We start from the raw sequence: 25,446 nt of genomic DNA, 5'->3' as shown, positions 1-25,446 counted from the left end.
ATAGATTACTTGCAAAAGTGCCAAGTGCTTGCTACCACAAAGGAGGAAGCTGAGCTCTGACACAGAATGTACAGGGCTAATGTAGAAGGCTCAGCTGGGGTCTTTCGAAGAGGGATGGCCAGCAGAAGCAGCGCCTATTTGAGGCTGTGTGTTTCTTGTAACCTTGTGAATGTTTGTGAAGGCCTAGAATGAATGACTTTCGGTGATTCTTTGTTTCCAAGATAAAGGCTGGAAAGGGATGGATGGGCATGCTGCAGTAGGAGGCCATCCTCTGGCGAGGGAGGGCTCAGCAGCTGCTTTTGAAGTCAGCTGTGTCCGGTTATGCTGCAGTTGTGGCCACTTTATTCTGGTGCAAGTCTTGACTGCTGCTGAGAAGGACAGTCTTTCCTTCCACCTTCCTCCTCCTTTCTCCATTTATTACTGAGCTTTGGGGATCTTTGATTTTTGCAATCGAAGTCTGATCTGGTTGAGAAGAAGGTTTTTTACCAAGTTGGTTTCCACACAGACTGATTCTTTAACTAGTTTTGGTTCCCAGTTTTGTGAGTACTTGTGGTAGTCCAGGAGTGGCCATGGAACCAAGTGATTGGTAAAGAGGAAAGGGAGAAAAGAGGAAAAACAGCTGCCTTTGGGAGATAACCGACAGTTCTGCAGGCTGCGTTCGTAGTGAAATGGTATTTTTGTTTTGCTTTTGCTTGTCCTGTTGTGATCGCTTGTCTGGGCTGTCATGGCTGTAGCTAATTGTCACCGAGAGATCCTTTAATTTCCATGAAATTATAGAAGATTTTATTTGTTAGTGATCAAACAGGACTGGAAAGCAGTAACAAAAGTGTGTTACCAGTTTACTGGAGGTGCATGAATACTTTGCATATGCATGAAGCACAAACCTTGTTTAATGTTGTTTTGTGCTGGGTGGCTTTAGAAAGTTTCACTTTATAAGAAAGCAGAGCTGTGTTAGGCTGGCTTCTCTTTCTACAATTTCCAAGGATATGAAGGAATAATACTTCCTTCTAATTCCTTGCTGCTATGGTTTTATGCTGGTTCTTGATATATGTTGTGATGTGATACCATGGGGTTTATCATGAAGGGCCTTCAAGTGGTTAAGTTTCCTCCTGAGATCCTTCCATCTTCAGAGCCTTTGATTCTAGTCTGGATCTTGGTCTGTGAATTATTACATCTTTTATGGATTCTACTCTGCCTTTTCAAATGGCCATGAGTTGATTTTCCTTCTATACAGAATCTCCAGTGAGCTGATTTCCTGGAAAGACTTCTGTCTTCTCCAGTAATATCCTCAAAAGTTTTCTGGATGAGACAGACCATCATGCATAGCCTAAGCCTTTCTGAGGCTGGTCATTGGAATTTCATGTGCCCCAGACATTCTGTAGGGATCAGGATAAGAAATATCTCCTATAACTTGGGCCCAAGGCATGAGGCTGAACTGGAGAGGACCCTGTTACTAGTGGAGAGAGCAGAGGTCACTGCCTATAGCATGCTGAATCACACAGCTTTTTCATTCATTTCAGCTGCTTAACAGGATTACATGAGGAGTGGTTTCTGCCTCCAGGCACTTAGTGCCTGAGGAGATCTGCAGCTGTCTGTATCAGTTATGTGCAAATCTGATGACTCCTCTTTATGCAAAGGAATTTATGAATTACAGAAACCATGTGAATCGATTGCATGAGTAATTTTTCATGTGCTTCAACCTACGTCAGATTTGAAGGGGACCTTCAGTTAACCGTGTCTCATCCCTGACAGCTTCCCCCTACAAGAGAGATGTTTCAGGATGGCCACTAGGTGTAGGAGTAGGATAGTTTTGGTGAATCTCCTTGCCTTGGGCAGTGGGAAACAGCACAGTGTGTTCATGATCTGAGGTTGCTTGGTCTTTTGTAGCACGACTCCCTTTTGAAGTGACAGAGCCTTGACACCCTTCAGCCTTGAGATGGAAGGTAACGGTAGTGCGTGAGCGCTGGCCAACAGCAGGTGGTGTGTCCTGTGTAAAGATCACTGGGCTGAAGAGCTGGGACATCCAGCTCTTCTTGGAATTCTGTGGAAAAAAAATGTGTTACTTCTTCAGGGTATCCTAAGAAACATGTCTTTGGATGACTCTTTGGGATATGTATTTGACGCCTGATTCAGCAAGCTTTGTCTAGAGAAATGTGACACACTTTACAGTGCAGCGCTTATTCCTGTGGATAAAGATTCTGCAGTGCATTTTTCTTAGAGTGCATATATAATGGACCATTATTAACAAGCAAAATATTGTCATCTATGTTATTTTCCCTTTTGAATTTTTGAATTCTTCTAACAGCATCCCCTGCATTTCCAACTGGTACTGGATCTACTTTTAGAACAGTAACCCTGAGTGAAGTCCTTACCTACCTGCTCAGGCTTCTGATCCACCTGACTACAGACTGTTTGTTTGAATGTGGCCTAGCTGAAATATGCTGTTGCCAGACTGGAGCTTAGTGGGAAGCCACAGTGGATGCAGTGGAAGTGAGATGGTAATTTTAGGTGTACAGCAAAATACTGAAACATAAATTTCTAACATACATTGGGTACCAGAACCTCGTTTGTGCTTCAGGGAGTTCTAACAGCTACAGCCTAGTATCAGTGTTAATGTGTGGATGACAGCTGGGCAAAAGTCACACCTGTCCTTAGAGTAACTAACTTCTGTGGAACCAGGAACAGGGGTGGTTGCACTGTGCGACTTGGCAGACCTTTGCATGCTGAGGTGTTCATCACAGCTCTTTTCCAAGATCTTCTATCTGCCAGCCTATCAGTGTGTTGCTGCAGGGCTGGGATCCCAGCAGGAGGCAGCATTTAGACCAGTCCACAGCATTCCTAACAGGGCACTGGGGAAGGCCAGGCAGATCTAGGAACAAAGGAGTTGTTGCTCAGAGCTGCACGATGAAACCTTTCTCTGTGGAATCCAGACAGTCTCCCCATTTATGTGTAAGTGGCATTCGGTCACAGTTTTTGGGCAACATATGGAAACTGTTTAAATTAGATGTATGAACCATACGTGAAACAGATGCATGTTCTTGAGAGGGCTTTTGTAATTTATGTTTGAGCAAGTGAAGGGCGCATCTGGCTTGCTTGGTGAGTGGCAAGCACGTCCTCACCCTCATGTAGTTAAGTGCTTGAAGTGAAACAGAACCAAACATTACAGGATGTATATTGATAAAGACCAACTTTTCACAGGCACCTACTGCATAAATCAGATGAATAGATGTAATAGCACTTGATCATTCATTGCTTTCCTGATTGCTCACTGCTGGTGGAGTGATTAGTAATTAGAGGGACATGAGATCCTGTTGAAGAAAGCAGAACATTGTGACTGCTATGGCTTTTGAATTGTGAGGGGAATTTCATACGGGGAGAAAGTGCACCCAAAAGTGATGCCTCTAACTGGAGCTGTGACAGCCTCTGAACCTGCAGAGTTCTGTATGCTGGGAGGATTGTGTGGCTATGCAGCCTTTTGTGCTCACTGTTGTGCATACTTCCGAAACAGTACAAATGGCTTTGAATATAAAGAGCATTGACTTTATATGTGCAAGCTGTTATAGACCAAGGTGATAGCTGCTGAAACTGCAGTGATGCTTGTTCTGGTTGTTTGGGTGACTGAGTTCAGCTGTGGGGCAGTAACATTGGAAGACAAGAATGGGAGAGTTTGTAGCACTGGGATTCACAAATGCAGTAAAAGAACTCTGGGATGAGTGCTTTTAGGGCTGGCTGACAGTGAAACAGATTTTGGAGCATCAGAAGAAACCATCCAAAGGAAGGCCATGACAGGGCTTGAGTCACTGCTACAATGGCAACACTGATTTCATACGCCACACAGGAATGTTTGTACTGTGAAGCATTCATTTATGAATATGTTGCTGACTGTTAATGCCTCACCTCCAGCACTGGGTACAGGTCTGAGTTCCACAACACAAGAAGGACAGAAAGCTATTAGGAAGCATCCAAACGAGGGCTATGAAGACAGTGAAGGGGTTGAAAGGCAAGGTGTGTGAGGAGCAGCTGAGGTCCCTGGGTTTGCTCAGCGCAGAGCAGAGGAACAGAGGGGAGCCCTCATGGTGGCTGCAGCTCTTCACAGGGAGCAGAGGTGTAGTGCTGAGCTCTGCTCTGTGTGACAGTGACAGGGCCTGAGGGCGTGGAGCTGTGTCAGGGGAGGGGCAGCTGGGGGTTAGGGAACGGTTCTGCCCCAGAGGGCAGTGGGCGTGGAGCAGGCTGCCCTGGCTTTGTTGTTTGTTTGTTTGTTTGTTTTTTGATTGCTGGACTTTATTTTTTTCTGTCTCTCACCTGAAATGTAAACTGTGTAAATGCTGTCCATTTGCTGCCACTGCTGTGAGCCTTGGAGCGTGGCTAAGGTATGTTAGGGGTGGGCATTGTGCCACTGCAGCAAGTCCTGGACTTGTCCTGGAGCAGTCTGACCTTTCTGACATGGGTGTTAGCAGAAAGAGGAAAACTTCCCTGTGTTTCCCTCTCCCCTTCTAGCTCAGCTTCAGGCTGAAACAGGGAGCCTGCAAATAGGCACCAAGAATTCACTGCAGCACAAGAAAGATTGCAGTAGAAACAAGGTGTTCTTGAAGCAGAAATCTGAGTCGTGGCCTGAGGCAGTGATTGAGCACCTGTTGGGAAGGCAGGGCCAACCCAGGGAGCTCAGGTGCATGCTGTGCATCTGAGTGACCAGGAAGGGTGGAGCCAGGATCCACCTCTATCCAGACCTCATTTCAGGGTTGGTAGTGGGGTGAGGGTATCTCTTTAGAGATCCCTGTGTACCTGAGGCCTTTTGAAGGTAAGTAGCTTCTTTCCTTTATTTCTGTCCATGGCTGTTGCATTTGAGCAGCTCCTTACTTGTTGCAGCCTAGGATCTTGCAACTTCCCTGTCATTGCTGTGCTTTCCATTGCGTTACTATGTTAGACTTAAACTTGAGAAGTGAACCCAACAGCTGTTTGATGTCTTCTCTATGTTGAATGTTGACGTTTTGGCCTTGAAGTCAAGCCTAGGTGAAACATCTTTTATGCTTTGAGCTCTCCTTGTTCTGTTCGTACACCTCTTGGAACTGTTTTTTCTAGTGGTCAGACTTATCCGGAAACATCTTCATTGCATGCATTGCTCTAGTAATGTTTTGTGTGCTGCAGGGGGTGGAGCTCTTAACTTGCATATTTTTAACCCCTAAATACTTCTGGTGAAGATAGTCCAGGATAGTGGCTCAATTTTTCACGAGGAAGGGCTGTACTCTACTGACAGGGTGAGTGGTTGCTACTCTACCTGCTCGGGGTGCTGCTGTAATTTTCTATGCATAGTAGCGTATAGGGCGTTGATATAGTTTCATTTTAAAGGGAAAAGGGATGGAAAGAGAGAAAATCTGTTGTCTCCTTTTATGGATTTTTGTTGTTGTTGGGAAGGGAAAAAGTACTTTTTCTTGTGGCTTGCCCCTTATTAGTGTAACTTGAATGCTACACTAATGCAACTGTATCTTAGTTTGACATGTGCCTGGGATAGCACATAGGTGTCTTATGTGGCCAACTTGCTTGATTTCTCTCCTAAACTTTTGGTGTTTAGTGTTTTGCTTGGTTAAGCTACGATACTCAATCACCTGTTTCACCTATTATCTTTTTTTTTTCCTTGACACTGTGATTCCATAACTTTCAAGAATCCCAATCCTTTTGGGGTGCCAAGCCTTTTATTTTCTTTTGTTCTCCGTGGTCTGTGAAGGTTTTTCCTGGTTAGCATTTTGAATGTGGCACTTGTTCATTTCCTGAGATGTCATACAAGAATGGCTTTTGTGTTTTTTGGTGTGTTTTTCTTTTTCTTTTTTTTTTTTTTTTGTCTGTTCTTCTCAGACACCTATGTGTGCCTTAGGAAGTAAACTCTAGTATAGTCGGGGGTGGTTTTTGGTATATATCCCATGCCCCCATAATGCTGTTCTCTGGCTGGTAATCTCATTCTGATCTCTTCATTGTTGTGTTTTTGGCAACCAAAATTCCCCACCCAGGCCTGAGAATTTAACATCAGCACATTTGCATGACTGATCAGATTTGTCTCGCTTCTATGATGACATTGTTTCTATGGAAAACTAATGGATTCTCACGTTGTACTTCTAATGGCTGAAACCAACTCCCTGCCACCCTTCCATCCCCAAGCTCAGAGGAGAAGTCTGTAAACAGCTCAAGTCAGCTATCCTCCATAAATAGTTCCCATTTCTTTCCTGCCTCCTGTCTGCTTCTTTGCTTTTTTCCAGCAGTGCTGCAATGCTCCTCTCTTGGTGCTAGTGGATAAAGAACAATAAGTAAAAAGAGACAATGTTTGCTTTCCTTGTCTAGCCCTTGATTAGATGTGATCTGTCATGATTACACCCATTCCACCAGAACTGTGGTTTGAAATCTTTGGCCTGCCTTAGTTTGCTTAAAACAGGCCTAAGTTTTACCTTTTTCAGGATATAGCTTAGCTAATGGTTCTGTTCCTGTTCATTTTTGTGATGAGCCTTTTCTGTGTGTGGGGGTTGGTGCTTGACAGTGTACTTCCTGTGTGCCTGGTTAGAATTACCTGTTCCCCAGCTGCATTGCTTGGGACTCTAACCAGGTGGAAGGACCTAGTGCATCAGGGGATAAAGGGCAGTTTTTGCAAAGAAACTTGCCACCTGAAGAAGAACATCCATCCCCAAGTGGTATGTTTTAAATAAGTTGTGATGGTTTATTTGCATTGTAGTCATGGCTGGTAAAATGTCTTTAATGGGAGAAAATGCTTAGCTGTTGAACTGCTCTAAGTGAAGTTTAGGATTGCAGCAGTTTCAGTTTTTTGTCTGCATCTCTAAGGTTGTTGTTCCTTAACTTCATTTGAAAGAATGAATCCAGGGTAAGTCCCATGATGTGAGAGCTAACTGAAGAGCTGACCTAGATTGATTCCTCCCAGAAGACTAAAGCTGATGGCCAAAAAGTTCAGGGAGTCTTTGTTTTGTGGGACAGCTGGTGAGGGGTATGTGGTGTTTTAGGTCAAGATCTCCATGATACCAAGAAAGTGTTGTTGAACAAGGACCTGAACCTCAAGACAGCAAATCATCACAGGACTGTGTTCCTGGCCTCTGTATCCTGCAGCTGTCATACCTAGGTGTCAGAAACTGCTGGCACACAGTCCCCATGCTTGCTATTGAAGTCACAGTGGACAAAAGTGCACAAGACTTAACTCTGCCCTGTTCCTGCCCTCTCCAGGGTGCTTGAGGTCACCCTTTGTGGAATTGCACAGCAGTCAGACATTTCCACTTGCTTCTGATTCAGATGAGAAGGGCAGCTTTGGGCTGAGCATCTCACCGTGGCGCTTTGAGCACCTGTCTGTATGTGCTGGGATCTTTCTCCTGCTCTGGCTGTATGTGCTTAGTGAGAAGCTGATGGCCTTTACATGTGAGTCCAGAGCAGAAGAGCTGTGCTCCTTGCCAGATGATATCAATTCTGACCAAATGTACGTGGAATTACTAAGTCTTCTGAATGCTACTTGACAAGTATCAGAAGATGTTTGACTGCTGAGACGTATGGGATATAGGCTCTGGTGTTCAGAGGCAAGGTGGAGAGGAGAGGATTTTGAAAGTAGCTTGTTCCATAGCTGCAAAGTGAGGCTTCACTTGCCTGTCCTTTTCCTAACCCAGGGTTGCCTTGTGAATTATTGTGTACTTCCTGATAAGGATCCTACTCTCAGCCGTACGAGTTCAAGGTGGTGTAGTATCTCTCTTAAAAGGTAGGTGTGTCTGTTGGGGAAGCTCAGCTGAACTCGGTGTTTCTACGTTCTGATTGTAGGTCTGGTTATCTGGAGTTAAAAGATCAGCCTGGTACCTCAGGCAGGGAGGTCGTATTTGGCAATGGAGTATGTTTTGTCGTAGTACTTTGATAGTTAAGGTGTGCTGCTATGAATGATAGGCAAAGTATGAGAAGCAAGATGGCTGAGTTACTTAGAACAAAAGTGTTTTCTTTTATGTAATTTGAAATGCTGAACATAAGGATGTAAAGTGATTGATTTGGATTCCTGTGGTATAGGGAGTGAAGGGCAAGAGAGAATCTGCTTTGTACTGACAGAGACTGGGCTGACTGTTTGAAGTGTTACTTTTCTGGATGTAATTGTTGCACAAGGCTTTGGATTATATTAGCAAGGATAAAATGCCTGCAAGAGAAGGGTCACAAATCATAGCTCAGCCAATAGGAAGGGGACTGTAAAACAGGAAATCAATTTAATACACCATGGGTGTTTGCAGTGTGCTCACCCTTCCTTCAAATTGCCAAAGGGAAGATTAATTAAAGTTATATTGAGCAGCAAAAATGATGAAGGGTGTGCGATGGGGCTTGTGTGGTATGGCTATCTCCATAATTAATTGACAGAGGCACACTTGGATTTCATTACCCAGAACATTGCCATCTCCTTCTCTTAAAGGGCAGCAGAAGTGATGCTGTGTTTTCAGTGAGGAGCATTTCATATGCATCTGAGGGAGGTGGAGGAGGGAGGGAGGGGAAAGGAAAGATGCTGCCTCTTGACAAGTGCCACTGTGCACTTTTTGGAAATGCTCATTTAGGATCAGAAAACAGAATGTGTTTTTCTGTTGATGGTTTTAGTTCCTGGTTTCCACTTCTGCCATGGTTGAGAGCTGTATGCTCCATGCAGATGTTGGCAGGGGATGGTAACAGCTGGAGCATAGACTTCTTGTCTGTCTGCTGCCTTTACTTAGTTAAATGTAATCTTTGAACAAAGCTTGACAAAGCTGTAAGAGATGTGGACTGCTGTCTGAAGTATGGAAAGAGGAGTGTATGATTTCTTTACTAGCATCTTCCAGTTGCCACGTGTCACTTCTCTACCTTTAATGAAGCACTGTTTGATTGACCCTAGCTTTGTGGAAGCTATTCCTAATTCTAATTCTATTCTGGCCTGTATTAGAAATAGTGTAGCCAGCAGGAGCAGGGAGGTGATCATCCCCCTGTACTCAGCTCTGGTACGGCCGCACCTCGAGTACTGTGTTCAGTTTTGGGCCCCTCACTACAAGAAGGACATTGAGGCCCTGGAGCGTGTTCAGAGAAGGGCAACAAAACTGGTGAGGGGTCTGGAGCACAAGTCTTATGAGGAGCGGCTGAGGGAGCTGGGATTGTTCAGTCTGGAGAAGAGGAGGCTCAGAGGAGACCTTATTGCACTCTACCACTTCCTGAAGGGGGGTTGTGGTGAGGAGGGGGTGGGCCTCTTCTCCCTGATAAATAACGACAGGACAAGAGGGAATGGCCACAAGTTGCGCCGGGGAAGATTTAGATTAGACCTGAGGAAGCATTTCTTTTCTGAAAGAGTGGTCAGGCACTGGAATGGCCTGCCTAGGGAGGTGGTTGAGGCACCATCCCTAGCGCTGCTCAAGAAGCGTTTAGATGAGGTGCTAAAGGATTTAATTTAGTAGTTGGGTAGAGATAGTGATAGGAGGATGGTTGGACTAGATGATCTTATAGGTCCTTTCCAACCTTATGAACTTATGAACTTATGAACTAATCTTGCACCAGTTCTGAAAACTTGTTTCCTCTCTTGATTCCTGTAAATAAATAAATAAATTACTGGCTATGCTCATTAGAGCAGGACTGGGAGATGTAGTCCAGGCTGATGCTTTAGATTAATTAGACAAAGCAACTTCAGCCTGTATTGTCAATTTGAGCACCATAGCCATGCTCAATTTCCATCTGTTGTGCATTATGACTGTAACAGCTGATAGCACCTAGCTGTGGGATATTACAGAAAATGTGTTTTAATGTTTTCTTGGTGCTATGCCCCAGTACTAGGTGCTCCTACAGGTCACGTGTAATTTACAGATGAAGATGAAAAAATGATTGTGCCTTAGTACAAGTGCTGGGTTTGGTACTTAACCAACTCCATCATTTCTTAGCTGGCATGAATGACATGAAGGTGGCAAACCTAGTGTGTTGTTGTAGTTGTTTTTTTTTGTTGTTTTTACTATCAAATTTTGATTTCAATTCTATAGGGAGTAACATGAAGCTGTATTGTGGGAGGTTCAAGTTAGGTTAGGAAAAAGATTCTTCAGGAGAGGATGGTCAGGCCCTGCCACAGGCTCCCAGGGGTGGACCCAAGCCTGTTGGAGTTCAGGCAGTGTTTGGATAATACTCTCAGACATAAGATTTGTATTTTTGGTGGTTCTAGGCAAAGCCAGGAGTTGGACTTGATGATCCTGCTGGGATCCTACCAACTCAGGATATTCTATTATTTTATTTTTTTAATTTCTACTTGTTTTGCCAAGGGCATCTTGCTAGGCTATTGGCTTATGGAAAAGACGTGAGGTCTTTCTTGAATGACCATTTGCTCTTCCCCTATGTGCCTCTAAACTTTGTGTAACTTGGAGATTGAACAGATCTGTGAATACTAACCCTATTTAAAAGCAATTTTTCTGAACTGTCTCGTACAGACTAGGGGAGTGTCAGATGCTCAGTTGACAGGTGTAGGTAGCTAGTTAGCACTTGTTCATAAAACAGCTCAAAACATGTTTGAGTCCATGGTCATCTTTCTGGTCGTCTGTTGCCTACTTACATGTGGAATGTGGCCAAGAAGTGCACTTAAGCTGGCCCCTTAGATTTTATGTGCTGCATTTTAGAGAAGTAGCATCCTTAACCCTATAAGTTGCTCTGAAGTATTATATAGCAGGCATCCTCTTGTGCTTTTATGAATAGATGGATGTTTAACCTTTCAAGAGTCCATAAAGGGAGCTTATTTGCTGCCTGTGGCGTGGATTTTCTGCTCTGAGCTTACAAATGCCTTTCTGCATCACTCATTGTACCAGGAATGAATTTGTAGATCGCTGGGCAGAAGTGACTGTCATGGAGGTACGCAAATGATGAAGACCTCGAGTGAGGAAACAGCCATCAGTGGTAGGAGAGTAATGAATATTACAAAGAAGAAATCTTTCTCCTAACCTAATTATGACAGGCAGCATTACTCATACCACTGTATTTTTTTTTCCAGTTCCCACTTTAAAGTAAGGTAGCAGTCAGCTGAGAGAGTATGAGCTGTCCCTTAAAGCAGAACATTATGTAAGCTTGTGTGTGCTTGCAGCTTTGGATGCATTCAAGCCCAAGGTGTGTTTGATGCTGCTTCGTCACCTTCCAGGGAAAGACATACACAGAACATAAATTGTCTCTTGCTGATAAGAGTGCCCAAGAGAAGGTGCTGTGGGAATGCTACATGTGATAATTCAGCAAGTTCAGATTTCTGTCAAAGTCAGAATAGGGTGTTAAACTTTGATTCCCATGATGTTTGGATGTTCTTGAAATGTTTGTTGCAGTTTAGAAGTGGACCATGTTAGATGTTACTCCACAAACTGAGACTCTGAAATGAAATGTGATTCCTGGCAGGGAAACTTCTACTAACTGTAAAGTGAATTGCTGAGTCTCTCTTGCCAGGGAGCCATGCTTGTGCCAGACAGCAGGCTGGCTGTAGGCACCTCTGCTGCACGGATTCGTTTGCAGTAGAGCTTTCAAGCCAGCTTATCCTCAAGGCTGGCCAATGAAAATTTCTGATTATTCCTACAGAGGAGAAACAGACTGATCCAGTTTAAAGCATAATGGCTAAATATGGTACTCTTGATGCTTTTTCTCTTGTTGTTGCTTGTTTCCTATCCTTCTTTGGCTCATGATCTGGCCTTATTTCCAAAGTGTGTGTTTAGGATTTTTTTTCTCTTCTTTCACTGATTTCTGCCTTATTTTGAGGCTTTTTTTTCTTGTGACACAGTTGTTACTTTGCACAAGGGGATTTGGTTTTCTTCTTTTAGGTATGAATCTTTTTCAGCATGTTTCAGAATACTTTCTTACTGGTTCCTGTATCTTCAGGTGATTCAGCAACAACAAACCTGCATGTCAGTGCATGGCAGGAAAGAAAAATGAATGTGCTGGAAATTCATACTGATCTGTTGATTTATTTATTGCTAGACTGCAGAAGCCCTAATGAAAGCGTGGCCAGCCCTGAAAACTAAATCTCTAGCACTCAAACCTGTCAAGTTGGGAAACATCAGCAAATGCTGAGAAATAACTTGCAGGCTTTTGCTAGTGCTTGAATAGTCATAGAATAAGCCACCTATATGTGCACCAAGCACTCTTTGCCTATAGCTCTTGTTGACAAGGTGTGATGCTGGGTTTCCCTTGCATGATTCTAGCACAGTGCAATCATTTCTGGAACAACTAGAGCTGATGCCCTAGGATCTTTCTGTAACACAGATTATGGAGAACAGAGATTTGGATGGAGACAAACACTGTCCCTTACATATGCATGTATGGTTATCACAGAGATGTGTTCAGATGATGTCCTTTGATTGTACTTTGAGTGGCAAGCAGCTGATGTGGCTCAGTGCTTGAGTGACTGTTGAGTCTGCTCCTTGGGTTGCCTGACAGTTGCATCCATCTTGCCACGAAATTCTAAGTGCCAAGGTTCCTTGTGCAAACACTTCTTCCTTGAATGCTTTGTACTGACACTCGTGTGCTCAGTTGGAGCACAGTCATGAGGAACTCCTTGGGAGCTCAGCTATCGTTTATGTGCAGAGGTTGTGAGCACCACTGGAAACTGAGTTTGAGTCATGAATGCTGCTGAAACAAATGTGAGGCATCTGTTTGGATTCATATTGCTATTTGTTTTCCATGCTTGTTGCTATACTGCACTGTGGGAAATCTGCCAGGCAAGAGTAAAGTCCTTCCAGCAAAAATGTGTTAAAACTACATAGAGGAACTAAAAGTCTGTCAGCATGAGCTGTGCCAGCTGGCTGCAAGTTCAGAAAAGATCCTTGAGCTGATTGGCATAAGCAAACTTAGTGTGCTTCTGTCCACACAGAAAGAGGATTCCTTTGACTCAGCTTGTAGAGTATAGCCCTCAATGTAGAATCACATCCTAAAACTTGCCATTATGTAATCAAAGTTTCAGTCAGTGAGACCCTCTCTGAGGAGGAGTGGGATGGAGGGAGTTTTCCAGGCAGGCAGAGCATGCTTGTTTCCAAGGTCTCTTTTTTTTTTTTTTCCTGTGAATCTGTCACAGCTGTTCCTGATGGGTGCTTCAAAATTCCTGTGGTCTCCCATGGTGTCCGGAGGCCAACTGCTTTTAGATCCCTGTCATCAGGGTAAATCTATGGACTATACTGATATTTTGGTGCTGGAGTGAAGCCTTCCAGCAAGAAATCATTACAAGGAAACAGGTGAAAGTTTTGCTTCTAGCCTTGATTTGGTGGCTGGAGATCAGTTCAAATACAGACATTAGGTGATATTTTTCAAGTAGTTATGTCCTTGTGTTAAGTGGCTTTAATATACTTGTGTAAACTTGGTGGTGAGGGCGAAGGACAGTTGTCCTTATGTATCTTGGCTTGAAGCCTTGCTCTTGGAGCCTGCTTTTAGCAAATCACAATATTGTGTTTTGTTTGGGTGTTTATTCGTAGGAATGATTTTTTTTCTACCTCATTGCCTTTGAGGAAAAAGATGTAGAAAGGAAAGGCACTTCATTAAAGGGTCTAGGATAAATGTGTTTTCAAGGAAAATGATTTTAGACAATTGCAAACACTTTTGTATTGAATTTGTATAAGAGACAGTGCTGTTTTTTCCCCAGAATTCCAATTCTAACTTAAAACTAGGGGAAGAAGAGGATACAAATGGGAAGTAGCAGAAGTTGGAGAAAGAACTTACTTGAGGGCTTTGTGGGAAGAAAAAGACTGGGGGTGGTTTCCTGAGAAATGATTTTAGAAAGAAAATGCTGTGGGCAGCTTTGGAGAATGACAGAGCCCCCAGGCAGGTTATTGTACAGTGCAAACACAGCATGTAAGCTATTCTCCTGGGGAAGAAATCTTCTGAAAATGAAGACCCCTTGAAAGACTGCTGTTTTTTGGATTGGAGGATGGATTCATTTATTATTTATCCTTTGCCCCATTGCATATGCTGGGGAGCAGCGGGGTTAAACATTCTGAGTAGTTGATGCAGACTGCTAGTCTGGTGTGGAAGCAAACTCTCTCATATTAACTGCATCAACCTCAATAAGAGCTGCTCTGTTCTAACTATCCGGAGCGATTAATGCATCATCTTAAACAAAAGCTGGCACGCTATTGCGCTGAGTGTTAAGAGTTTGCACCTGGCTGTATGCTACAGAGATTTCTGCCAAGAGAAATACTGGTTTCCAAGTTTGCTAGCCTGCTGTTCAGAGATTTTAATTTTGGTTTTTGTTTTCTCTTTTGGAAATCCTCCCATGTTAAATTAAAAAGGAGATGTTGGTAAAGGAAATCAGAAGGGATGCTTTCAGAGGTTTAATTTGCCAGAAGCCTCTGAACTTGTGACCCTTTAAAATAAAATACTTGTGCTTTCCTGTGGGACAGCTCCGTTGGGGTGGAAGCAAGCGTCTTTCAGGATTGTATGCCTTTAGGAAGGAGCCTTTGACAGCACAGGAGAAGTTGCAGTGCAACATTCTCAGCCAGGATTTCCAGTGAGGAAAGTTGTTTAGCTGGCTCAGGACTGTGATAAATCATGGTTCCCCTTGAGCATGCTGGGACTATAGAGAGCTTGAAATAAATGCTAGGGAAATTTGGCTTTTGTAGTGGGCCATCTTTCAGGATGATGCATGACTTTGTAACAGAAAGGGATTCCTGTGCTAGGATTGGGAGAAAACTGTTTTCCATTGGGAATGAAAATATAACAGTTGTTTCTTTAAATCCATACCACAGCTTTGGCATGTACTTATGACCTTGTCCTGAAAAACAAACTATGCAATACTAATGGAAAAGGGCCCTTTAGAGCCCACGGTGGTGGAAATTACACTGGGACTGAAATGGTGCTATTGCTTTGTGTCATGGTAGGGATGGATGTCTGTTTGGCCAGTATAATAGTAGCCTACTGATGTAACTGGAGAGGGAATCAGCATGGAATGCTGTTTGCCACATTGTTCTGAGCAAGATGTTTCTCTGTATGGATAAAATGTGTTCAAATTCAGAGGGGAATATGGCCCTGTTTCTTTCCCTGGCTGTTTCTAGTCAGTGTGCCTCTGGGCCACTCTGGTAGACTTGTTAGTTGGTGGTGAGCTGATAGTATTTTATGTTCTCCTTTGTTCTGTATGAGGAATTTGGTTGCCAAGACATTGGTGGGAGCCTGAGTTATGCCTTTGTGTAGGCTCTGTCCTAGTTATAATTGATGTCAGTCTGTGCATAGATTTGTCTGCACTATGGAGTCTTTTGGAGCTGTTGCTGTATTTCTATACTCTGGGTTTTGGTAACACTGTTAAGGAGACATAGTCAAAAAGTCATAGCCAGTCTCCTGAAAGGCTTAGTCCTGTTTCCCATTCCTCTACTGAGGCTGGATAACTGCAAGCAGGCAGAGGGAAAGCTGAATCCCTGTGCTCAGTTGATTGTGGCAGCTCTTTGGTGGGGCAATGTGTGGCAGCTGGGATGTGCCCAGTAGCAGGCATAGCTCTCTGAGTTAACTCTTTATAATTCATTTACAGATCCAGTTGCAGGTTTCTGATACGCAGGCAAGCTTCCTGACACATTTCATTTGGTCTTGTCAGTAGAAGTGAAATGATGAGTAAAACTCGTTGGTTACTTAGGCCTAACTTACTCTGATCATTGATGCTGCTAGCATAGCAATGGGACAGTTTTTCCCTCCAGGAATGTAAATGTTGTTGATTATGATTCCATTGCATCTGGTCTCTGTTGGAGACAGCAATTCTACATTGCTTCTCACCTGATTTACTGAGTTCTCTTGAGCTGTAGCAGGAGTTAATTACCCGTATTATTTGTGTTTTCTTTCTTTTTTATCAACCAACACAGACTATGAATTTTAACAGCTGTTTGTTATCACTGAAAAATTTGGTCAACTGCTTTATCGTCTGCATTACTTAGTTCAAATTCAAAAGTAGCTAACTGTACACTCTGTAGAGTCAACCGAACTTTTCCAGAGTTGTTTTTTTTTATGCTTAAATGGTTTCCAGTATTATTTCTCTGAGCTGTTTGTGTTGTAACTTTATTTACTCAAATTTCAGCCACAAGCAATGAAAATAAAGGATTTTTACAAAATTAAAAACTGTAAACTTCAATCAGTTGTAACTAATCCAGAAGGGGACAAATGAATGGCATTTGTCCTGTTAAGTGGAAATGGTAGACTGGCTCTGTGCTTGAATTTAGACCAGTTTAGCACTGAGTCTGATGAATGTGTGTAATAGGTCCCACAGGCTGGCAGTTTGTGGTTGTCCTTTTATTTTAGGTAAACTGTTAGCCTGAGGTGGTGTAGATGCAACGTCTGTTGGAATCTGGGCTGCAACTTAACTCTGTCCTTCACGCAACATAGGGAAATACTCATAACTGCCCCCTTGAAGGCTTTAATGAGCAGTGAATACCACAACCATAAAGCTCAGTTGAAAGCCAGACCAGTTATGAAGACTAACATAAGGCATCTCAGCTAATAAGCTCCTTTCTGTGCATCTGTATGGTGGCTCAATGTAAATACTATCACCTAGCCTCCACCAATGTCCACTGTCTGTGTACTTTCAAACTGTTCCTGTGTATTTCCTTTTTCTGGTCCATGGAGTAACTGTCTTTGAGGTGCGATATGGTCTGCATAGGAATTATACTTTCCTTCCAAAATAAAACTAAACTAATTGCAGTTTGTTTTTCTCCAGCTGCCTTTTGGGGTGATATCGCTTTAGATGAAGATGATTTGATGCTGTTTCAAATAGACAGAACTGTTGACTTAACAAAGCACTCAGATGGCAACGCAAGACACTCTTCAGGTAAGGGCAGCCTAAAGGTGACAATGCCTTCTTTCCCTTGGTTTTATTGTCAGATGGAAAAGTGTTCCTTGTCGTTCATGTGGCCTACTCTCACTGGCAGGGGAGTGCATACAGAGAGAAACTAGTTATGTGACTGGGAACCGACTCTGAACTCTGTTAGATAAAAACAGTCAAGATTTGCATAGAGGGCAGTGATGTAGCCTTTCTGTTTGTCCTGAGGGAGAAGAGTTTCAACTTTATGGCACTGGTTTCTTCCTTTGAAGAGTTGCCTCTGCAAATCTGGAAGGAAATTTGAATGAAACACGGGCCTTCACTTTAGCATTAAATTTAAACTCTTACTGTTCTCCCCTCTTTTCTTTTAATCTTGATGGAATAATGCATTTTTTTCAGTTTTTTTTTAACCTAAGTAAATCCCTAAGTCTTGCATATGGGCTACCCTTGAAGTGATGTAATTGAGGTAGATTAACAGTCTTTTTGATTTTATTTTTTGTAAAGCCAAGAGATGGAGTAATATATGCTCATGTTACGTTTTGCTCCTACACAAATCTTACATATGCTCAGTTTTGTGCCATACTGGAGCTGCTTCTTGAGTCAGAAGCTCTGATTTATCTCCATCTCAAAGAGTCTCTGAAACATGCTGCAACCGATTTGGAGAGTGTGGATGGACTCCCTGCAGTATTGTAGCCTCTACTCCATTTTACGATGTCAGGAGGAGTAGTTGGAATCTGAGCTTTGAGAGACACTGGTAGAACTGGAGATAGAGCAGGTCAGGACAACCTTTATTTCTCTGCTGTTGTGCTTTTAAGTTAGCCAAGTAGGGTGAAAAGTTGAGTAACAACTCAGATTAGTGGGGCATCGTGTTCACCTGATAACCTGTGCATCTCAGCTCATTTTGTGTCCTTCATAAGGACTGGTAAGCTGGTTCTGAATCCTTGCAACTGCCTACCTTTTGTTTCAGAGTAAGTGTAAGTCCTATTCTGGGGTTCAGTGCTATAGCTTCCTGTTAGAATAGGTCAGGAAGGAAGATGACACATCCATCTTCCAACACAGATGTATACTTTTAATGTTAGTTGCCTTTAGATCACAAGGTAAGTCAGGAAATGAGTACCAGGTAGGTGGGATAGGCAGTGTTGATCTCTATGTCTCTTTGTCAGCTACATAAGTTAGATGAGAGTTCTGTGGAAGCCAGCCAGATGGTGTTTAACTGCATCAGTTTGCTGTGGTAATTTATATAATTGTCAAATCTGAAACATTTATTTACACCTAGTACTCATGCCAGGCATGAATTTTGTAAGCTAAATCTATACTATGTTGGTGATCTCTTGCAACCACGATTCATATTGTGTAATTGGGCTTTGTGTTGTGTATTGGTGCTTTGTGTGATGGGCATTAGGTGAGTTGTGATGCTGTGCTCGTTTGGCCCTGTCCTCGTCTCTGGCAAACTTCATTCATCTCTTTGACTTTCAACCCCTGGAAGTGCAAGCTGACAAATGGCCAGCCCCTGGGACTGTCAAAGTGAGCTTAGCTTTCCTCAGAGCATGCATAGAGGGTGCTCTCTATTCACATGCTCTGCAAGGGGGCTCTCTACAGGAGCAGGAAGAGTTGATTCTTCTCCTGTGGGGCTTGCTTGACACTTCTGTGAATTGTAAGGGGGTGGTCTATTTCAGCATGGTGGGGATTGGGATCCATTCTTCCTTGAAAGAAAGTCCTGCTTTCTGCTTTATTTCCAGTGGGAAGAATGCAACCTCTGTACTGAAACAGTCTAAGACCTTTTATGAGTGGGTCCCCTTGAATTATAACATTTCAGAGTTTCCTAAAGCTGTTAATCGGATTAGTTGCATAGTGGAGGAAGTACTTAATACGTACATACACATAGGCTCTTCGTATCTGGGAGCTGCAGTTCTGAACAAGCTATTAGCCCAGACATTCTTCTTTTCTGTGTCCCCTGAAAATGCTGTTTGGCTGAGAGGAGTGGGAGGAGGGGTGAAAATAGTGCTATTTGACACTCTTGGGCTGTTCGTAGGTATTTACCCTGCTAGCTTGTGTAGAGCAGTTGCAGCTGTCAAGCTCCAGAGGAAGAATGAAGTTTCCATGTTCCTATAGGTGATGGTTCTCTAGTGAATCTAGATACAACTAGGGATGATACTATTCAGTAAAAGCTGTGCCTTGCCTCATGAGAGCTAAGACTGTCAGATGTGGAAAGCTTTCTCATTCCAGATCTCCTTCTTTACTTTACCTTTTTTTTTTTTTTTCTTTCAGTCCAGTCTCCTTTCTAGGAAGATAGCTATTGGATTTCTTTTTCTCTTTTAGAAAGAGGCAGAGAATCTGGTCTGAGGACAGCCTGGATTCTGCTGCAGAACTCTGTGCTAAGCCTAATTTCACAGCATGGATGTGGTTGAAGCTCGGTTTCTGCAATGGTTTTCTGCTTGCTGAAATGTCATAGTTGCTACTCAGGCCTTCAGAGTTTGTGAACCTACTTGAGAACTGGGTGTCTTTTTTCTTCTTCACATTAGTAGAGGTGCTCTAGGCTAAACGGTGCTCTCTGTATCGTTTATTCATCCTGTTACTATGGCATGTAATGCCACACTAAGAAGTAAAAGTGCTCCAAACAAGGAATTTCTTCCTCCTCTTTAATTTTATTTATTTATGTGGAGAAACAGGGAGGGGTGTTGTTAAAGTATTCTTTTTTGCATTTAAAATGTTTTTCTGCCTCTCATTCTGTGGGATCAAGTTTACATGTCACATTCACTATGAAAATCACTGTTGAAGTTGATTTCCCCAGGATTTGGTTCAGCAAAGAGAGAGTAATAGTTCAAAACATAATGAAACAGATCATAGCATCATAGAATCCTTAGAACTGGAAGGGTTCATTGCACCTCCCCTGCAGTGATCAGGGACATCCACAGCTTGATCAAGTTGCCCAGGGCCTGATCCAGCCTGGCCTAGAAAGTCTCCAGGAATGGGATGCTCACCACATCTCTGGGCAACCTGTGCCAGTGCCTCACCACCCTCACTGTAGAAGTTTTTTCTTTATGTCTAACCTAGATCTCCCTTCTTTGAGGTTGAAACCATTTCCCCTTGTTCTGGATGCCTGAAGATCTTCCAGCAAGTGCTATCCTCATCAAGTCCTTGCTTCAGTGACTCTTAATCATTTTGGAAAAGACCTTACAGTTTTTAAGTTTCTTATAGGTTTCTTTTAAGTTTATTTCAAGCATTTGCTTTACAATGTCTATTTTAATTCAGAAGAATTTTGCATCTGAATTTTAAGGGTTATCTTGCAGTTCCAATCCAGTTGATGGCTTATAAATGTGGGGGAAACAAGAAAATCCACTGGCAGGCTGTGAAACTGCATAGTGTCACTCAGGTTCTGAGACCTCTAGTGCCAAGTGACTGTCTTTGCTGTATTGCTTTATTTTCCAAAGCACTAGCCACAGAGGAAGATGCTTTCTTTTCTTGCCATGCCTGTGGGAGTTCTGTGGCTATTTAATCTTAAGGGGTTTATTTTAAGTCTTCTCATGCAATTTGGGGATTAAGAGGAATTTACTGATACAATGTATTTTCCTGATTTCTGTATCACTGAGGCGGTTTCAAGTCCTGAAAGGAACCTCTGTGAGTGAGAAGGCCAAGTTTGTCTCTACTGTGTTGTGGCTTTGGCTTTGGCAGATCAGAAGACATGGGAGTCTGGCTGCCCTCACTGCTACCACGCTGTGTTAGGCTTGCTGCTGAGGCAGTGACTGCATCATGCTGCTGCCAGGAATGCTTTTCAAGAACACTCAAAATAGGTTTTCTTTGCCTCTAATACTGAGAGATTTTTAGGCTCATGGCTTCAAGGCCTTGATAAAGCTCTCACGCTTGTACAGATCAGGAAGGATTTACAGAGCATCTCTATGAACTAGAATAAGTAATTCTTCAGCTAACAGTGCAGTTGGAATGGGGAAATGTTTGATCTCAGGGTTTTTACTGAAGTTAGAGTGGGAATTGGCTTTGAACCATGTAAAGTATTTAATGACTGAAGTTGGGACAGACTGCTGTGAATGGATAGAGAGGCTGTAGTATCAAATTCATGAGTCTAGTGTGAGGAAGTTACTCTTTGGTGAACTAAGAAGTTTGAACTATACCTTCTTTTAATAAAAGTGGGGATGGGTTTGTTGGCACATGTTGGTTTCTTGCCCAGCTCCTTTATTCTGATCATGATGTAAAATTGCAGGTGGCTTCTCCACTGTTTCACTAGACCTGCACAAGACTCATATCTGCAACAGGCTGCCTTTGTTTTGCCTTTTTGGGGTGCCTGCAGTCACCTTGTTTCACAAGGCTTTTCCTGTTTCAGGGTTTGCTCTTAGAGTTGTTTTTCCTCCACGACAAACCAGGAATCACTGGCTTTTATTTTTTTTTAATGCACTGTGCACAAACTATTGTGAAAGAGAGCAGAAGAACATGCAGTTCCATATGTGTGCCTGCCTGGAAGGTCTGCATGTTGTGAGATAGATGGCTGTAGTGTTTTTCAAGTTTTATAGCAACTTTTCCTTGACTCTGGTGGACTGTCAGTTCCTGAAGCATGTTTCACTGCTTTCTGGTTGCGTTTCTGACACAAGGCATCAATTTTTCACACCAACCGGGATTGTTCGCAGGATGTTTGCTGGAGTGCAACTCTTCTACTAAAAGCTACATTGGTAAGCTGTAAGCTGGGGAAAGAGAGTTCTTCTCAAGGGGCAAACTTAAGCTGTTCAAAGCAGTTAGAAGCAAGACTGTTTCATATGTGGGCAGCAGCAGTGCTTCAGATTACTTTCAAATCCTCTGCAACTGCTGTGTTTCTAGTGCAGTTTATGTTAGTGCAGAGTGGCTTCAACACTGCTGAACTCAGAGATATTCAGTTCAGATGGAGTATATCTATCAGTTGTGCAACTTAACTCTGAGCTGCGTTAATTGTAACTGTCCAGGAACAATGCACATAGCTGTGCATGTGTTACCCACATCTGTGAACTCGCTACAGGGGTCTGTGCATCCTCTGGGAAATCTTTAATGGAGATTGCTTCCTCTTATGTGGGTAGAAGAAAATCCTTGTTCCAAGAGAACTGAGGCTCATTCCATCTATATACGTACCTCTTTTTGATACAGGATGTTAAGCTTGCTGGTGTTTGTCCTGCAGGGCAGGTTAAAGGATGTCCCAAGCAATAGGTGACCATACTATTTGGCACTTGCCAAGAGCACAGCCTGAACAATGTAGCCCTACTACATGCTCTGTGTTCCCCTTGGAGTTAGATGTTTGTTTTTTCCTCTTGGCTAGGTTCCTGCTGGCAACTGGTCACATGCACACGAAGGGTTTTCTGGAAATGTACTGCTCCCTGAAATCAAGGTTTTTGAATGGTAGATTCCCACCTGTCGAAATAAATAATTTTATTCACCTTTACAATAGCTTTATGCTTTTTTTTTTTCTAATGATTTTGAACTCTGCAATTTTGTTCATATTAAAATGTTTTCCACACTGTAAAAACAAAACCCACAAATATTTCAAACTCTGACACTTATTCTTTCTTAGTAGAGACTTCGGTGTTCGTGTGATGATAAACATATCTTTAATTCTCATGTTTATTTCGGAAATAAATTAGGAAGCCAGTTTGATCTGCTTTCGGCATATCTCTAGATGAGAGCATTAGTTGTAGCATACGGTCTCTGCACAGACGGTGCTGAATCCCTGTTGTTCCTTACGTGGCTTTGCTTGTCTTTGGCTCCCAGCCCCACAGATTGGCTAATCCCCGAAGTTCTCTTTCTGAACAGGTCTTAGGCACCTGGAAATTGGTGCAAGATGGCATATTTAGCAATTTAGGAAGCTGAAGTGTAGCATTCATAACATCTGATTCATGTTTGCAACTGTCTTACTCTTTTGCTCTTAATTAAATTTTCTTTAGGTCTTGTCTACAGCTGGTTTAACACACTTGGAAGCCATTCCTTTCACTGGTGTCAGAAGAGTCTGAATAGTCTTTTGTGTTTAAGTGGAGGTTATTAAATAGCTTTATATGAATTAACTGTGATTCAGGGAACACATGGGCAAATGTACTTGAGGAGATCGGTTTATCCATATGGAAATTGCATTGGAAGTTAAATCCATTACCCTAATTGTAAAATTTGACAGTGCTTAGCCAATAACAATGGAATTGCCTAAATCATGCATTTGTTTCAGAGCTGGCAAATGCCTGATTTCCTTGAATACTTGCTCAAATGAAAAATTAAATTTGCCTCAGCTGTGTAGGCTGCTTTGTCAATTTTGAGTGTTTTAGTAAATGAATTTAGAGGTAGAAGTGGTCAGTGAAAGACTAAGATCAAAGAAGCTATGAGAGAAGCCTTTGCAGGATGGTGGCACTGGGAGGTCAGCTTGGTTCTCTAAAGCAAGGATGTTACTGTGCCTGCAGAATAAAAGTTACTCTATTCAGTGAAATAGTGGGCCATGTCCAAGAAACAATCAGCAACCAAAATGTCTTGATAAATAATAGCAAATAACAAATTAGAAGAAGTTGTAAACTGCTCATGGTCGATTGTGAACAGAAAAAGATTGTTTGTGGAATAAACGTGTTCACTTTGAGCTGCTTGCTCAGGTCTAATTTGGAAAGAAGGCAGGCATTTATAACTACAGTTGACAAAAAAGAACTTCACTGCAGCTCCCCTTTTCAAATGGCAAGGACAAAGTATTTATTCAGCTGTCAAGTGGGGAAAGAAAGCAAATTAGTTTTAGGCTGAAATGCTGTACTGTGTTTGCTGCTGTAGTTCTAAGGTCAGATGGCAACATGAACAACCTTCGGGAACGGGTAACAAGTTTCTCCAGAACAAAGATCAGAGGCAAAAGGAAATATTCAGATTATCCTGCTGTTTTACTTCCTAGAGCTGTCCTAAAGAGAAGTGTGATATTTGGAAAGCTGTGTCTGTGGAGGATACTGTTCTTGGAACTGAAGGAGTTGCTGAATCTCAGAGTGGGTTTGTGGCAGAGATGAGATTTGAGTTGCTCTTCCACCAGCTTGACTCCTCCACTGAAACGCAGCTGTCCCTGGGCCGAAATGGATGGTTTCTCTGCCAGAAGCTTTCAGTGTGGAAGCTTGCTGCGGTGAAGAAAGCTTTTGCCACTTTCACCCCAACTCCTCTGCTGCTTTTTTTTTTTTTGACTGCAAATGGTTCAGCCATCTGTTTCACCATGGAGCTGTGGGACGGCATGAGGAATGAGGTGACATCATGCACAGGTCCACTATGAAAATGAAGGCCTTTGCTCCTTAGGCAGTGCTGCTTTCCTCAGCACTGTATGTCCTTGCTGGAAATTGAGGCTGGCTGAGCTGTTGGGACCTCAGCAGGTCACTCCTGGTGAGACTGGCTGTAGCAACAGAAATCCATGCCTCTATCAGCACCAGCTGACATGTGCTCAGACAAGCTTTTGATCAGGCTGGGGACTTTTTTTGGGGTCCTTTATCTGCATGCTTCCTGGCCAGGGTAATTTTTAAGAGAGGACCTGGATAGCAGGATAGCTGAGAGCAGGAGGAGGGTGGAGGTATGATGTATGAGGTCCTATAAACTACCTTACCTTGCAGGGCAAGGGATCACCCCTACCTAGACATAGTCGTAAGTTATGTGAATTAACCCACATGTGTTTACAAGGCTGCTGACAGCACTCAGGGAGCCTGGAGGGAAAGCCTCTGAATGGTGATAGCTGAAGCTTGGCACAGGTGTTCCAGATCCCTCCAGTGTGCTGAGAAGTGGCATGGTATTGCTGGCTCCTCTGCTCAGGCTCTGCTTGCTGCCTGTCATGGTCTCATTCCCCTTGGCCTGCAGAGACCCTCCCTGGGTACATGATGGGAGACTAACCCTGTCTGAGCAAACCCTGCTGCTGCTGCACGTCTGGGGTGTAGGCGGGGGCCTGCTGGGTCCCGAGACCAGAATTGGCCAGAAGCTGCCCAGCAGTCATTCATTTGTGTTCTGAAAGCCTTTTGAGCCCCATACCTGGCCCCTCTTTTGCTGTTGCCTCAGTGCTGGCTCCTGACTGCCGCTGGCAGTCAATTAAAATGTCCTTTAAATAAGCTATAGTGGAGCTGGCATGTAACAGAGCAGATGAGGAGCTCTGCTGGATCTACTTAACGTCCTCGGTCTGTTACATGTGTTGCAGCTCTTCAAGAGGCTCCAGGACTTGGGGTGTTTGAATATGCAGTCAGAAGGCAAGCTGGAAGAAAGTTCTTTATGCTTGCCCCACACATTCTCTTTGAAAGGAGTTTTAATTACATTCAAACACAACTTAGTTTCCAGTGTAGTGTTTTCATTTTGAGTTCATTTTTATCCAGTATAAACAAGGTAAGCGGGAAAACAAAAGGATTAGGAAGGCTCAGTGGGAGCAGAGCTGGCTGGCTGTGCATGGGAACCCACAGCTGGAACGGGGTAGGGTGATGCCACGAGGAGCACAGAAAGCTGTGCGTGGCTGTGGCTGCAGAGGCCAGAGAGTACTATGGCTGAAGCAATTAGACTGAGCAGGTCAGAGGTAAGGGGTTGTTAGCAAAGAGGGAGCAGGAGGGTTTGTTCTGCTTATGCAGCAGTGGGTGAACCCAAGCCAGCTCTTACCGTTTCCTTATCCTCCCAGAAGTTCACTTCTGTTTGTTTTTGTTAATTTTGGGGAGAAATAGGTAGGAGAATGATTATTGTGAGTCAAGAGGAGTGTC

The 25,446-nt window shown here is 43.2% G+C and overlaps 1 protein-coding gene across 7 annotated transcripts in view; it reads left to right on the top strand.

The window, feature by feature from the left end:
- The window catches only part of TLL2 (tolloid like 2), a 104,737-nt gene that overhangs the window by 13,668 nt on the left and 65,623 nt on the right, over positions 1–25,446 (top strand). For all 7 annotated transcript variants that reach the window (XR_010622776.1, XR_010622777.1, XR_010622778.1 and 4 more), the window contains exon 2: positions 16,652–16,762. Coding sequence is in view for 3 of the 7 variants with exons in the window: in XM_065746270.1 (XP_065602342.1) it covers positions 16,652–16,762 (111 nt within the window). In the remaining 4 variants the exon portion in view is untranslated. The remainder of the gene's footprint in view (positions 1–16,651; positions 16,763–25,446) is intronic.

Source organism: Cyrtonyx montezumae, unplaced genomic scaffold (genome assembly GCF_038088225.1).
Source record: "Cyrtonyx montezumae isolate F1298 unplaced genomic scaffold, pur_monq_1.0 scaffold_4, whole genome shotgun sequence".
In the NCBI taxonomy this organism is placed as follows: Eukaryota; Metazoa; Chordata; class Aves; order Galliformes; family Odontophoridae; genus Cyrtonyx; species Cyrtonyx montezumae.
Note: the sequence above shows the minus strand (reverse complement) of the source record. Positions and strands in the feature narration are given on the sequence as shown.